Raw genomic sequence first — 16,262 nt, forward strand, 5'->3', positions numbered from 1 at the left:
TGCCTTTTCATAAGGAGGGCTATTGTGCCTGGTAGTAAAGGGAGTTTGCTTTGCTTTTACTGAGATGTCATCAGAACCAGAATCTCTTTTTTTTGCATCGTGAGTTCTATTGGTAATACCTTAGTTTTGCTCTGCATCCATTATTGGAGGTCAAGGGGGTTCCCGTGGATGCAGAATGTATGTTTACATATAACCCCGTGACGGTCACATGTTCAGTGTGTCACGCATGTGAGAGCCATCTGTCAGGTGTGTACCGGCCGAAAAAAGGTTGAGAACCACTGGTCTAAGGCACAGTCAGGGTCCAAGGCCAGGGTCAAATCCAGGAGTCAGGCAGAGATGAACAGACAAGGCAAAGACAGGGAACCAAGACAAGCAGAATACAGAGGGAAGGCCGGGCACACCGAAGCAAGGATGAAGACAAGGCAGGCACAGGACAGCGAAACAACATGCATTGCAAGAGTAGGACAACCTGTTGCTAAGGCAATGGGCAGGAGCACGGCTGGGGTTTAAATACCCAGCTGTACTGACGTCGTCAGGGAGGGCTGCCCGAATTTTCCTGCTACGGGGCCTTGAAGAATGGAGAGAGGGTGCCATTCTTAGGGGGAGGCACGGCACAACAGACCAGGCATGTGATGATCACATCCTTGTCATGAAGAGATCCCGGTGGGGTGCTGCAGCAGCCTTGGCAGTGTCAGAGAAATAGGTGCAGCAAGTCATGGGGCCTTCCCGCAGCTGGCCGAAATGTTACATCATGATTGGGTCTTTGCTTTGAAATGCACTATCCATCAGAAAGTACCAACAGGAACTGCTGAATTTATCCTGTCATGTGACTCAAGTGGGGCCATTTGTCATCTGAGCTCTAGTGCGGACACATACCTCTCTCACAAGTTTTTCTCTATAACATTACTTTCTTCTCTCAGTTGCCTCACTGCTTCAGCAGCCAAACCTGACTACTTTGTGCTGCTTTTAATGAAGAAAGGAAGAGAAAGTGAAGAATTTCTCCTCAGAAGAGAGAGTTCCCCCACAGCTCTATAAGTGCTGTTTTCCATAAAAAGAAACAAATACTCCATACCTCTTTCTGTCAGATCCAGATTGAGCAGGGTGCACTGCTTTGAGGCAGAAGACTCCATATGCCATCCAGCCTTGTTCCCACTAGGTGTTTTGAGGTTCCAAAAAGCACCATCAGTCCCATCTCCAGAAATCCTGGAGCCATTGTAGCTTTCAGCTTGTATCCAACGGCACCCCGGCCAATCTAAAGCCAAGCATAGTGACGCTGGTCCATGGCTTCTTCTACAGCTTTTCTGATATGATGGGCCTATTCTGGGCCATCAGCGGACACACCAGGCACTTTATCAAATCAAGGCAGCTATCGGCACAAGACGAATTCCTGCAACATAGTTAATGTACAGTGCCCCTGATGGTCCAGTGCATATTGCACCTGATGGCTTGATATGGTGTTGCCAAATGCAAAACCTGATGCGCTACCGATGCAGTGCACCATACTGCCACTCAATGCCCGTTGTGAAGTGCAACCTAGATGTGGCACTGCCGACACATGATTCCATGCATGGTGCCATCGACACACAACTCCTCATGTGGCACCAACAACACAGGGACCCATGCAAGACCCCCTGCCAATCCAAGGCATGTCGCAATACCATTAGTGTGGGGCTCAATGGCCCAATGTGGCATTGTTGCTGCAGGGCCCGATACAGCACTGTCCCCTCATGGCTGATTCCGCCGCTGCCCAAATACATTGCTTGCGACATCACCAACGTACATCGGCCTTAGTGGAAAACCTCCTCAGCAGGCTTAGTCTGATTCTGGCACTGCAAGCAAAGTCAGGTATCATCGGGTACATAAGCCCAGTCAAGGACTAAAAGCAAAATATGCTTCGTGGGATCTGTGTGTTCTAAAATCCATCCATGGTCTAGACTGAGCTGATGTGGATTGTTGGCCCTGTATCTGGCCCACTGGGTCTGTCATGCAAGGATGCCCCAGTTTCAGCCTCAGAAGAAAGCATATCTTGTTTAATGCCTGTCTCCAGGCCACTATGGTCCACTGTTCTGCATGCCAAATTCACTATATCCTTGTTGAAAACCAATAACACATCAAGCTATCATATTTCCAAAGGGAGTCCCCTCCACTGTCCCAACCATCTCCAGCGGCATATGTTAGTTTAACCCACCTTTGTTGAAGCAGACAGGAATGAGATCTCCTTTCCATCCAGTGTCTCACCGAATGTTTTGGAGTGGGGTCTATGAGGACCCCATCTGTCTGCTCTCCTGAATCACCATTACAAATCTTACAAGAAAGCTTCATGTTCTTCTACAAATACAGAGTGTAACAGTAGAGACAGCAGCCATGCTGATCTAGGGCATCCTACAAAAGAAGGAAATAACTGTGAAAACCTACCTTGACCTGTTTTCCAGTTCCAGGAAGCGAGGATCTGAATATACCCTGACTTTGGCCAATATATTGTGCTACAGCCTGCTCTCAGAAGGGCTAAGGAATCAGTTTAGTCCAGTGCCATACCACGGAAGGATCTTCTATTCCTTTGTAATAAAAACAAAAACAGAAAAATTAAATGAGTAATGAGTTCCAGAGCTCTGTGCTCCAAAGGCAAAGAGGCAACCTTCTGGTTAGGACAATGGATTAGGGAACTAGAGTAGTTGGAGTTCTGATTCAATTTCCCACTCTCCTGCTGTCTTGGATATAACTTGGTTTATAACCCTTATCTTCAAACAACTGAAAGAGTCAATTATTGTCCTCAACCACTTCTGAATACAGGGAAAGGCATATGATACTACCTTCACTCAGTCCATGACTCAGGTGATTCCAATTTGTGAACACCTTGATTGGAGCTTGACATATGGCTGCTTAAGAACCAGCAGCATTTGAGACGTCATTTATATAAGCTTGACGTATGTGCCTTGTCTGGAGTACCCCCTCTTTGTAGAAATTCTCATGGACCCAGGCGCTCACATAAAAGAACAGATTGTAATGCCCAGTCCTTCTCGACAGGACCCAAATAGCTCTCTTCTTTGCAACAGACTGTACTCTCAGAGATATTCTTTAGGAGCTGGCTACCACGTCTGACAGCTCAGCAATAGCAGCAGATTCCCCTAAGGTGCACAGTAAGCCCAACCATAACCTGAGCCTAGTCTTGATTCTTACGAATGTTCACTGATTGCCCTACCTAGTGGGATACAAAACCTAGACATTCTTGGAGAAGTGGCATCAGGTAACCAAGAGCCAATGGGTCTCCAGAATCATGGAATCTGGATACTCTTTGCATATCATCAGCTACCATCTCTTCCTGATTGTTTATTTATCAGTCTTGATCCATCCCACTTAATACAACTCTATCTGAAAGTGGGATATCTTATTCAGCAACAAGCAATAGAGCCAATCTCAGTGCTCATAATGGGTAGCAATTCTGCTCTGTCTTTCTCATCCCCAAGACATCAAGATGATTGAGACACTTTCTCCATTTGGAAAAGCTCAACAAGCTTTTCACCAAGAAAGATTGACAGTGTATTCCCTCAACATGATTTTTGCTATTTCCAGAAGGGAGAATGCATGTGTGCATTTAAGATCTGGAAAACGCATATGTTCACATTCCCATCCATACCACTCGCGGGTGCTACCTTTGCTCCCAGATGGATTCTTCTCATTATCAGTAGTGAGTATCTCCCTTCAGCCAGTTTACCACTCCGAGATTCATCACCAAATACCTGGCTATGGTAACAACATGCTTTCAACAATGAGGAGTCCAAGTCTTCCTGTACTTGAATGATTGACTAATCACAGACAGACCCTTAGAATGTGTTGATCTCCCTGCAAAAGTCAGCTCATCTTCTACAGAACTGGGGGTTCTGGTGTATTTTGAGAAGGTAAATTAACTTTCAACCCAGAATGGGAATTTTTCGGCAAATGGATACATTCACTGCAGAAGGTGGGGGGGAGTTTCTACCATCTGAACGAATGTACTGGGGGTTTGATATTTCAGGTTAATATGCTCTAAACAAGTTGAAATAAATTATTTATTCTATTATAATACACTCACAGGGTCATTCTTCAAAATGTGTTATGGCGTTAACGCTCCTGATAACGCCATAACTCTTGCATTAATGTCATAACACATATGATAATCGTGTTACCACATGGCGGGAATGCACATTTTTAAAAAGGGTGGGGTTTGGGCGGGATTAATGAAAATGAGTTAAAACTTTGGCCTCTTCCATTTTTTGTTTCCAAGATATGCAGCTCAAGAACAAAGCTACTATGTGGTGATCAGTATACTCTTTTACATCCCACTACTGTGTGGATGATCCCTTATCAGCTGACAGAATAACAGGGACAAGCAGTTTGGTGAAGTCTGTTCACTCAGTAGTCTACATTCCACGGTGGGAGGGGAGGGGGGTCCTAGTTGTTTACTCATTATCACTTTGATGCAACTCTTAGCCTTGGGATGCCCCACATGTCATGGCTAACTCAGCCTGCTTATCAACAGAAAAAGCCTGTTTATCAACAGTGTTTTCCATAGATAGCAAGATAAAGTAGCCATGCTAAATACCTGCCCACCTTCCTAGAGAGTACTTCCTAACTAGAATTAGTTCAGTTATCAACTTAGGAGGCTCAAGAGGCCATTCCCACGCGAGAATTCCTGTGCATGCCCAGTAGAATTAGTTCTACTAGTTAGGAGAGATGAGTCCATTCACTTTTGCCAGGTGATGTTACCCACATGTCATGGCTAATTCATCCTGCTATCTAAGAAAACACTATTTACGGTAAGCAAATTTGCTTTACTATTATTACATTTGTGTATGCATATGTGTGCATGTGTATGTACATATGTGTGTATGTTTAGCATGTCTGATTTGCTGCATGTTGCATTGCATATTCTTTGACATATTGTGCTTTCTTAACAGTGCTCACAGGCATTCATATTTTAATCAACATTGTCTTCAAATAGATTATTTTTAAATACTCTTCTGCTACTATTTAGTGAAATACTCGTAAATGCTCTACTCATGTTAAGCTTGGGCCACTGTTCTATAGATGATTTTGTTAGTATGTACAAAATATGTCATCGGCGTGATGTAATATACAGTATATGAGCTGACATATAGAAGTCCTAAGATTCTGTTTTCAAAATTTTGTTAAGTTGTCTTGTTATAATTTTGAGAAATCTTTTTTGTTTTTAGTTAATTTTTGCTAAGGAATTTTTTGCATTCAATGTAAATATTTGTTTACATTTTATAATTCCAAGACCTTAGGCGGGCAGTTTTCAAACGTCCTGATTGCTGTAATATCTGCGAGTATATTTTACCCATTCTCTATAATGCCCGTTCTCCAACAAAAAGTATGCGCAAACATTTATTTTGAAATTTGTCTAGGAAAAAGCACCCACAGAAGTTTGTACCTGTTTTTTCTGCGGATGCATTTTCCATCCAAAATTGTACTTATGTTTTCTCCTCCATCTTAATGCACCGATATACTGTGGGTAAAAGTACACCCCTTATGGAACGGTATACATCCTTTTCTCCGTATCCAGGGTGGGCAAGTTTCAGGCTGACGATTTCTGTGGGTAAAATGCTGTTTACCTGCAGAAATGTCTTAAAGACCTTTTTTTACTTTTTTGTAATACAAAAATGCTGTGGTTGCTAATTTAATCTGATGCAGTATCAGATGAATTGAAATAGCAATGAGTAGTCTTGTTAAAATAAATGTTTATATATTTTTATTTTATATTTTTTTTTTATTTTTCATTAATATAAGGACATTTTACCACTATTGATTGTATTGTTTAGAAAATCATTTGGAATACCAGCATCTGTTTTAATTAATCATCAGTGTACAGTAACGTTGCATGGGTACCCTCATGGAAAACCAGAATAACAGCATAGTTTCATGCATACATCCTACCAGTTGCCTTTGAAGAGGTTTACAGTGGCAATTGAGCTGCTTGTGAATAACTGTGCAGCAACTTTTTTCTAATAGAGCCCCTAATTAAGATTTCCTTTCATAGTGAAATTTATTTTGATAGTATAATAATTTTATTTACCCATTTGTTATTCACCAAATCAGAACTATGTTAGAGATCCTGTGGATATAATCCCCACAGAAACATTTTTCAACTGGGAGGCATAGGAAAAAGAATATATGTTTTGCCTTTTCAGTGTTTGCTTTAGAACGATGATGCATTTGTATTTGTGAAATCAGTGTTTAAGGCTCAAGGCCCTAAGTGTGGAAAATAAAGGGACTGCACTATAACTCAGTGCTCGCTAAAAACAAATTGTACTTCCCATTCCTGGTATTTCCCAGGACTACTAAAGTTCTCCAAATTTGTGTTCCCTACAAAGTATTACTTTTCAAAAGAGAAATGTCATCTAGTATAGAAATCCTTTAATATCTTTCCATGAGGTTTCAACATTAGGGCGAACTAATTTTAGTTTTGGTTGGTTTTATTCATTTAGTTGGTTGATCGTGTATTTGATGAGAGCCTAAACTTCAGAAAAATTCCTCCATTAGTGCATGGTAAAGCCCCAGAAGGAAACAGTAAAGCCAGTGATTCAAGAATTAAGCCCAAGGATACTCCTGAACCACTAACAATTACAAGAAGGAAAACATGGAGCAGAGACGAAGTGAGTATAGATCACTGTTTCTTTCAGGTATAGTTATAATCTTATACAAGGAGTCAATACAATAAGATGAATTTAAGTATAGCTTTAAAACAGTTTAAATTCACCTTATTTGTTGACCCACACTCATGTATTAATAGATGCTAACATACTTATGTGTGTTTTTCTTTGGTGCTTTAATTCATGAAATATAGCTATTGTACCAGATAAGTAAAAAATAGATTACTGCATGCATCTGTGCAGCGCATTAACCTTCTTTTCTTTCCACATTTTCATTCACTGAACTAAAAAATCTTTGATTCAACCTGAAAGGGCTGTCTTTTGTTTTAATGTCTTTGTAAAACGTATAGGTTTAGAGAACTGCTAGAGAAGTGTTTTATGCTATTAATTGAAATCCCATAATAATATTTCATGATGAATTTAGCAGTATTTCTCTCAAGGTATGTCCTGTTGCCAAGAGATATTAAGATCTGCAAGATGAGACTATCTCATTTTGCAGAGTTGGAAAATAAAAGTCAGGATCATATTTAAGAACTGACAGACTGTACAGGGGGTTTGATATTTCAGGTTAATGTGCTCTAAACAAGTTGAAATACATTATTTATTCTATTATAATACACTCACAGGGTCATTCTTCAAAATGTGTTATGGCGATAACGCTCCTGATAACGCCATAACGCTTGCATTTATGTCATAACACATATGATAATCATGTTACCACATGGCAGGAATGCACATTTTTAAAAAGGATGGGATTGGGGAGGGGTTTGGGCGGGATTAATGAAAATGAGGGGCAATATTGCAATGTGTGATAGCATAACGCATGCTATCGCACGTTTTTAACACTGGAAATAACTACACCTTTTTTCCTGGCGTTAAGCTGTGCAATATGCCCAAAACGGCCATAACGCAATTTGCGATAAAGCTTGTAAATTGCATTTCCTCCATTTCTGGGCTTGAGAGAGGGAGAGTGGAGTAGAGAGAGAAAGAGCCTCTGGGGAGGCCTTCATAGTATTCAACTATTTATATCATTATAGGAAGGCCAGCTAATAACTCAAGGTGAAGTTTTGCTGGTGGTTTTGGGGCCAGTTTAACATGCAGAGTGAGACGTACAAACAACAAAGTACACCTCTGTGAAGATTTGACGTCATTTGGAGTGAGGAAAGTCTCACAAAGATGAGATGTCTACAATGTTCTCTCACCCTAGCTTGATGGACTCTAACAGATTCAAAATTACCCCTGTCAACTCATAAGCAGGTTGTTAATACAAACAATATACACACTTTGAAATATCGGTATACAGATGCTGTAAATCTAAAAAATAAACTAGAAGAGTTAGTGTATAGCACTGAATGAAGAGGCAGATATAATTGTATCTCAGAGATCTGGTGGAAAGAAGTTTACCATTAGGATACTGGGATATCAGAGTAAAAATTATATCACAATGATAGGATGAATCAAACTGGTGGAGGGGTGGTGCTATATGTTAAAGAGGACATAGAGTCAGGATAAAAGTTCTACAGGAAACAAAATGCACTGTAGAATCTTTTAGATAGAATTCCATGTAAGAAGGGGAGTAAGTTCCATAGTGTGGGACCATAGATGGAAAAAGAATATTCCCTGGTTACAGTAAGATATGCAACTTTTGGAGAAGGAATATCTGGGAGGTATTGGCCAGAAGAATGCAAAGCACGAACAGGAGTATGAATTCTTAAATCAATTGTATCCACAGTGAGATGATATTATAGAGAAGGTTATAAATGATTAACGTAGGTTTTGTATTGTATATATAATGGACAGGAAGGCAATGTAAAGATTATATGATCCTGAATCTGTATTCCGGTGAGTAAATGTGTAGCAGAATTCTGTATGATTTGAAGTGGATGTAATGTGGATTGTGGAAGTCCACAAAACGAGTCAAGGCCTGGTAATAATAGAGCTTGTAAAACAGTTGAACGTTGGAAGGTTCAGCCAGAGGCTTAAGATGAAGAAGTAATTTTAGCTTGAAAAAGGGAGCTTTGACCACTGACTTGTATGGGGGGTTTCATCGAAAGTTGTGGGTCAATGAAAACACCAAGATTGCAAGCATTTTGAGAAAAGCAAAAATCTAACCCACTGTTAATAAATGATGGAAGATTGGGATATGAAGCAGGCTGCCCAAGAGAAAGAACTTCTGTCTTTTTAACATTGAGAAAGATTGTGTTGAGAGAGCCAGTCCTGGACCTTAGTAAGAAAATGAGAAAAAAAATTATTTGTATCATGCCAAGATGATCACAAAAGAAAAGAAAACGATGTAATCAGCATAAAGCTTAAATGACACACCAAGCTGTCCAAGAATATGACACAAAGGAGTAAGATAAAGGTTGAAAAGAACTGCAGAAAGGACTGATCATTCTGGAACACTAAACTGTATTCGATGCCAAGATGAGGTGGAAGAGTTGATTTTAATTAGACTCAATTAACTAAATAAGAGAAAACCATTGAAGGACGGTCCCGCCCATACCAATGTCTCTCAATCATGATAACCAAATTTGGTGGTCTAAAGTATCGAATGCAGCACAAATATGGAATAGTCAAGTCCTCGGTGAAAAGTGTCAAATACAAAATAAGTAAATTTTCAGTGTTGTGTGCTTTACGGAAACTGAATTGATGTTGGCCTAATAGCGAATGATCTTCCAAAAATTGTGTCAATTGTTTTAAAACAGCAGACTTGATCATTTTAGCAAGGATGGGGAGAAATGAGATCATAATTATCTAATTGGATATCATCCATATATAATTTGAACGATATGGCCAATTCAGAACTGACCAAAGGGGGGGGGGGGCAGATAAACATTGAAAAGGATTGGAGAAAGAGAAGAACCCTGAGGAACCCTTAGTAAGGGGGTAAAATGCAGAAAAGCCATCCCCAATTGTCACTTGGTACTGCTGTTAAGCAAGACATGAAAAAAATCAAGAAAGAACTGTAGACCAAATACCCAGTGCTTCCAAACAACTGAGTAATAATTCATGATTAAGTGTGTCGAATGCTGACGATATAGTCAATAAAATAAAAATATTTTCTTACATGACTCATTGGCTGTCAGAAAACATTTTATGGTGGAAGATGGTAGTTTCATATGTGGCTAAACTCCGTATCATCCAGGTTACCATAGCTTGAATTTTAATCATTAACTGCCACCAACCCATCTCGAATTCCAACAGTCAATGTTTCAAAGTCATATATTTTTTCTTAAATTGCATTTAAAACGCTAGCTTATAATGACATCTCTAAGACACTTTAGTTTTCAAATAGATGCACGCCATCCAATCCCACTTGGCTTTATGGGTTCTGCCATAGCAACCCTAAAGAATTTGTGGCATTGGCTATTCATCCACTGTGCAGGAATGTAATCAGGAGGATGTGAGAAACCCCGCACTTTGTACTCCCAGTTGTCAAGAAGACTGACACCAAGAACCATGTACAGGCAGATGAAGGATTTGACTGGTTTCATTTTCCACACCAGTCTTAAATTCCCCCTGAAAAAAGCTAAAGTCTGACATATGCCAGAGTACCTAAAAAATGTGAGTCTCAAAAGAGATAAGTGGAATGCTATGCAGGCTTTAGGCCTGCATAGCATTCCACTTCATCTGCATAGTGCAATATTTGCACAACATTCTGGAAAAGGATACAGGAATTCACCGACCACTACCCTCAAGAGGATCAATGTGAATTTTATTCACTATTAGATGAATGTGAGGAGTGTGAAAAAAATATCTAATATCCTTGGCCTTTGATATTTTGACATTGAGCCTCTGCTTTGGCTGTAAATGAACAAAAACTCACATGGTTGCAAGCTTCTGGTCTCCATGAGAATTTGCAGGAAAAGTTCAAGGACATTCTATGTACTATCAGGAATTTCTTTGGCGATGTCAAGGAGACTATGGATCTTTTAAATGAGCAGCACGGAGCATCACTTACTACCCTAAACAGAGACATAGGGGTAACTTGCACAGAGCAGCAGCAGTTACTACCTTATGAAACTTGCTGGGCAAACTGGATGAACTATTTGGTCTTTTTTCTGCTGTCATTACAGTGTTACCACCATACTATGCTTCTGACTATCCACTGCCACCTCTGAACCATTTTGCTCTTTAATTTACACACAGGCCGATACAGAAAGAAGCGCGGGAGAGCCGGCGAGCGCCCGCTCTCCCGATGCACGCTCAGGTCAGTGTCTTGGGCGCGCGATTCAGTATCGGCCCGCATGCAAATGAGGGCCTGTGGTAAAAGGAGGCACCAGGGACACTAGTGCGTCCCTGGCGCCTCCTTTTTGACAGAAGTGGCGGCTGTCAGCGGGTTTGACAGCCGACGCTCAATTTTACTGGCGTCAGTTCTCAAACACGCTGACAGCCACAGGTTCAGAAAACGGACACCAGCAAAATTGAGCATCAGTCTTCCAACCCGCGGGCCGCAGGCAGATTTTTGATTTTTTTTTTTATTTTTGGAGCCTCCGACTTAATATCGCTATGATATTAAGTCGGAGGGTGTACAGAAAAGCAGTTTTTTTTCTGCTTTTCTGTACACTTTCCCGGTGCTGGCTGAAATTAACGCCTGCCTTTGGCAGGCTTTAATTTCTAAAGTAAAATGTGTGGCTTCACTGCACATTTTGCTTTCTGTATCGTGCGGGAATGACTAATAGGCCCATCAACATGCATTTGCATGTTGCGGGCGCTATTAGTTTCGGGGGGGGGGGGGGGGGGGGGGGGGGGGGGGGGGGGTTGGCCGAGCGTTTTCGACGCACTATTACCCCTTACTGTATAAGGGGTAAAAATAGCGCGTCGAAAACGCGTGGCCAAACGTGGGCTAACAATGCGCTCCACCGGAGTGCACTTTACTGTATCGGCCAGTAATGGAGTAAGGAAAAATTTCCATGCTTCAGTTCTCCCCAGGCAGTGTAGGGCATCAAGCCTTGCCACAGTGATTGCCTTATGTTTGTTTTTCCCTTTCTGTTTCACATATGTGATGGGTGATTCACTTGTCTTCAGAAAAAGCAAAGTTGCTTACTTGTACCAGCAGGTCACCAGTCACAGATAACCTCCCTCTTCCCTTTCTGAGGCTGAGATATTTAGGTAAATGACGGATCTAAGGCACACTGTGGGAGCTGCTGCACATTCTTGCAAGTGTTTACAAACAGTTTTTAGGAAAGCTCTGGAAAGTAACTGATAAGCACTGGGCAGCAATGATGTCACCCACGTGTTATGGGTGATCCCCCTGTCTTCAGATAACCTATTACAGGTAAGCAACTTTGCTTTATATTCAGTTATGTTTTCAGGTTGAAATAGGTTACATGTTAATTGAGAACTGACTTCATAGTGTTTGTGTTAAAGAGAAGAATGGTTTTTTTTTTGGATTGTATATTCTGTATATATAAGTTTTATAATGTTAGACTAGTTTAATAAATGTTGCCTAATCTTTAATATCTTGTAATACACAGATTATTGTAAGAATATAAGGGCACATAAATTAGCAAAGATTCCTTTTTAAGAAGGATTGCAGTCAATATAATAACTACAAGGACCATAAAAAATATCAGCTAGTCATCTTAGAAGTTAATACTTATTTTGAATTCCATGTAAGTTTGATTATTATTATTATTTTTTTAAACTTTGATTAACTTTTTAATTCCTCCTTCCCTCTTATTTTTCCCCTGGTGTCCTACTAATGCTGCATCTGAATCTTTGCCGATAAGCTAACTGGAACGAAAAGTCACTTGGAAACCTAAAACAGAAGTGCTGCCTCAGACTGTACAGAGTTATTTTCCTTTATCATATAAACCTGGCAATGTTACCTCCATATCACCTACCTTCAGCCCATTATAGTTAGCCACAGAACCAGGCTAGTTCAGAAAAATGTTTTAAACAAGAACATGTTAGTGTTGTCTGAAAACCTGCCTTCAGATGATCTTTCATTTCTATCATTTAACCAGCAGCCCAGCACCATGGGTTGGGAAGAGGAAAATCCTATCTGTCCACCTACTGCCCACTCGTTTCCAAGGAAATGGGCCAAGTTACTTTCTTTTTAATGTAAAAGTTTAAAATGTATTAACACTTGCTATTTTTATTTTATTTCAGGTGATGGGTGATACTTTGCTGTTGTCATCTGTTTTCCAGTTCTCACGAAAAATAAGGCAATCCATAGACAAAACAGCTGGGAAAATCAGGTAGAAATGATTATTCTTACAATATGTCAAGTTTTTCTTTTTAGGTTCCTGTAAGCATTCATTTAATTTCTGCTTAATAATGCCATTTTTATTTTTTAATATAGAACTGATTAAAAAGAAATTGTCATGCTTGTAGGGTACAGCTGACTGGCTCAAATAATCATGGAACCATTGGGTCAGATTTTAGTACCTACGCGCGGGCGTAGATTTGTACGCGGAACCCAGCACTCACAAATCTACGCCTGATTTTATAACATATGCGCGCAGCCGCACATGTTATAAAATCCAGGGTCGGCACGCGTAAGGGGGTGCACACTTGTGCACCTTGCGCGCGCCGAGCCCTAGGGGAGCCCCGATGGCTTTCCCTGTTCCCTCCGAGGCCACTGAGAAATCGGAGCGGCCTCGGAGGGAACTTTCCTCCCGTCCCCCAACCCTACCTAACCCCCCCCCCCCCGACCTTTATTTTAGAAATTGCGCCTGCCTCTGGGCAGGCGTAGGTTGCACACACCGGCTAAGTGCCGGCACGCAATCCCCAGCCTAGCAGCCCTACGAAGGCCTCTGGCCACGCCTCCGCCCTGGACCGCCCACACCCTACCCCTTTTTTCAGGCCCTGGAACATACGCGCATCCCGAGGCTTGCACGCATCTTCGGGCCCATTCAAATAGGCTCGGCACGCGTAAATCCAGCTGGATTTACGCGCGTAGGGCTTTTAAAATCTGCCCCATAATGAACTTTGACTACAAGTGGAACTCCACTGAGAAAAAAAGCTGAACTGTAAGGTTAATAACACAATCCTTCCACAAAGATGGCTTCCTTATCAAAGCCAACGTGATCTATACTGCTTAGCTGAACAGTTTTGTGGTGTTAATAGGAGGAGATTAAAGAGGAGATGAAAATTGTGACATGAAAAGTATTAATGCGTAACAAATCAAACTTTTTCCAGTGGAAAGGAAGCTGTAGAGCTAAAAGTCATGATATGAAACTCTAAAGGGGTAGACTCAGGTACAATGATAAGACATTTTTTTCAAGAAAAGAGTGCCTTCCTAGAAGAGTTGGTAACTGAATTCAAAATGGAGTGATAAACATTGGAGTTCCCTAATGGCTAGAAGATGTAAATGAAGGATCCGAGTAACCCGTGGTAACTTTTGGTGAAACATTTCTGCATGGGGGTAAACTGCACAGAGCGACAGTTACAACCAGCAAGTGGTACATTCAAGGGATCCACCTGGGTATATCTTACAGTTAACATATGTTTTACTTATCTGTCTGTTTACATTACTTTAATAAAGTTTGATCAAGCTCATTCATGATAGCAGTAGGTCAGGGGCAGTCTGCTCTTATTCTTCTACGGCCTGAGCAGGCCCTCTGCGCATTGCAAGAAGGAATGAATAAATACAAGTGGGAGGGAGAGGACTGGCTGTCAACTGCTTCTACGGCTTCAGTGGGGTCTCTTTACCCTTAGGATAACCTGCACAGAGCTGCAGTTACGATCTTAAATATTTTTCTAGGCAGACTGGATGGACCATCTTGGTCTTTATCTGCCATCATTTACTACTATGATTTGGGATTGGATTTTTGGTGAAATTTCTGGTGTAGAGAGTTAGACCTGGGAGTCAACAACATAAAACTTGTACTGAAAGCTGGGGGAGGAGATCAGAGCACCAAGGGAAAAAGAGAAGATGGCCCAGGCCAGAACCTTGAAGCAATACCAGAATAACAGGAAGAACCACCAGATGATACAGTAAAAGTATGATGGGAGAGATAAGAAGAAAGCCAAGATAGAACAGTATCCTGAAATCCAAATGAGGAAAATGTGTCGAGGAGTAGATTATAGTCAACGGTGTCAAAAGCAGCAGCCAGGTCAAGGAGGATAAGGATCGACTAAAAACCCTTGTTCTTGCCAATAAAACATTTCACTGAAGCCTTTGGTAAGAGCAATTTCTGTAGAATGTAGAGAGCGAATACCAGACTGTATCAAGTCTATTTCAGCTTGACTACAGCCAGAGACTGGAGGTTGGAGGTTCCTGGACATGCCTATTCAAATGGCAGGATAAAATATGTCCCTTGTGGTATAGATATTTTTGCTCCTTAATTCTTATATCCTAGGTTCTTGTAGTATATTCTTTGTACTGTAGGGGAAACTTTCACACTATGCACAGAAAGGTAAAGTCTGCAGGCATTTTTTTACCTGCAGGCTTTCTGTTAGATTTCAAAGGGCAAGCTTTCCCTTGGAAAACTGCCTTGGTCCAGTTCGAGGCCCCAGTGTTGTGACCTAGTCTTTGGGCCTGGGCCTGGGCTCTGGCCTAGGCTGAGGCTTGGCCTTGTGTAGGCTGAGGCTGAGGTCACAGCGACTTACTGTAGCCGGCCTGGACCTAGGCCTAGCCAGAAGATCCACACCAGACTGAGTAAGTGGGGGCCGGGGGAGCCCTGGCATTTTTCCAGGTGGGTGGGAGGCTCCGTTTTCTTTTCTTTTTTTTTTTTCTGGCCATTTAAGGGGGGTGTTTAAATGTTTGATTCATTTTTTTCACACGAATGAAACATATCAAATCTTACATGAACTGAAATTCTTGGGGGGGGGGGGGGAACCTGCCGAAAACAAACCAAAAAACAAAAATGAATTTTTTTTTCCCCTGTACTCCACTACTATGTATAAATATTTATTTGGAGCAGCTCTAGCCACTAAAGGTCAATAATGAGGAAAGTCTGCCAATCAGGGCACTTTTCATCAGCTTTAGAGGTTCAGGATGACCAATGCAGAAAGCTAAATTGACAACTGTGATAATTTTAATACATATTGTAATATTTCAGTTTTGCTGTGAAACATGCATGGACTTGTAATATAGAAATATCAATGTATGTTCCCATTATCAGAAGGCTCTTGTGCTATTAGATTCATACCTTGTTATGGTAACTGTAATTTTATTATTGGCCTTAAAGTTTATTATAAAATCTCACCCTTATGCTTCATAATATAGCATAGCATGCAAAGACATTTACTTCCAAAAACTGTGTTGTCCTACTGTTTTTAATTCATTTTATAATCATTTGCATTTTTAAAATAGCTTTTATCCTAAATAGAATTTCAGCACACTTTTAATAAATTAATACTTCAGAAAATATGCATATACTCACCACCGTTATAGATGGGCTGATAGCTCATTTCTGCCATTCCATTTGCTTTGAAGGCAATGATGGGGGAGATAAAATGATTGTTACTCTTATTCCTCATTTACATACAACTAGATTGAAGCACAGAAGACAGTGACCACCTACCCAATGTAATCTACAATTATCACCCCTCTCAGTAAAAGAGAAGAGCACAGTAAAAAAATCAAAAGTATGAATTTAGTAGAGAAAAGGCTGAAATCACAGCAATAAAAATATACATTTATAGTGGCAGATTATTACTAGG

General features: G+C 40.9%; 1 protein-coding gene across 10 annotated transcripts in view; it reads left to right on the plus strand.

The window, feature by feature from the left end:
* Positions 1-16,262, plus strand: part of CEP170 (centrosomal protein 170) — a 350,277-nt gene that overhangs the window by 264,152 nt on the left and 69,863 nt on the right. For all 10 annotated transcript variants that reach the window (XM_029593969.1, XM_029593972.1, XM_029593975.1 and 7 more), the window contains 2 exons: positions 6,483-6,650; positions 12,762-12,850. In XM_029593969.1, the coding sequence (XP_029449829.1) occupies positions 6,483-6,650; positions 12,762-12,850 (257 nt within the window). The remainder of the gene's footprint in view (positions 1-6,482; positions 6,651-12,761; positions 12,851-16,262) is intronic.

This window comes from Rhinatrema bivittatum, chromosome 3, assembly GCF_901001135.1.
Source record: "Rhinatrema bivittatum chromosome 3, aRhiBiv1.1, whole genome shotgun sequence".
Classification (NCBI taxonomy): Eukaryota; Metazoa; Chordata; class Amphibia; order Gymnophiona; family Rhinatrematidae; genus Rhinatrema; species Rhinatrema bivittatum.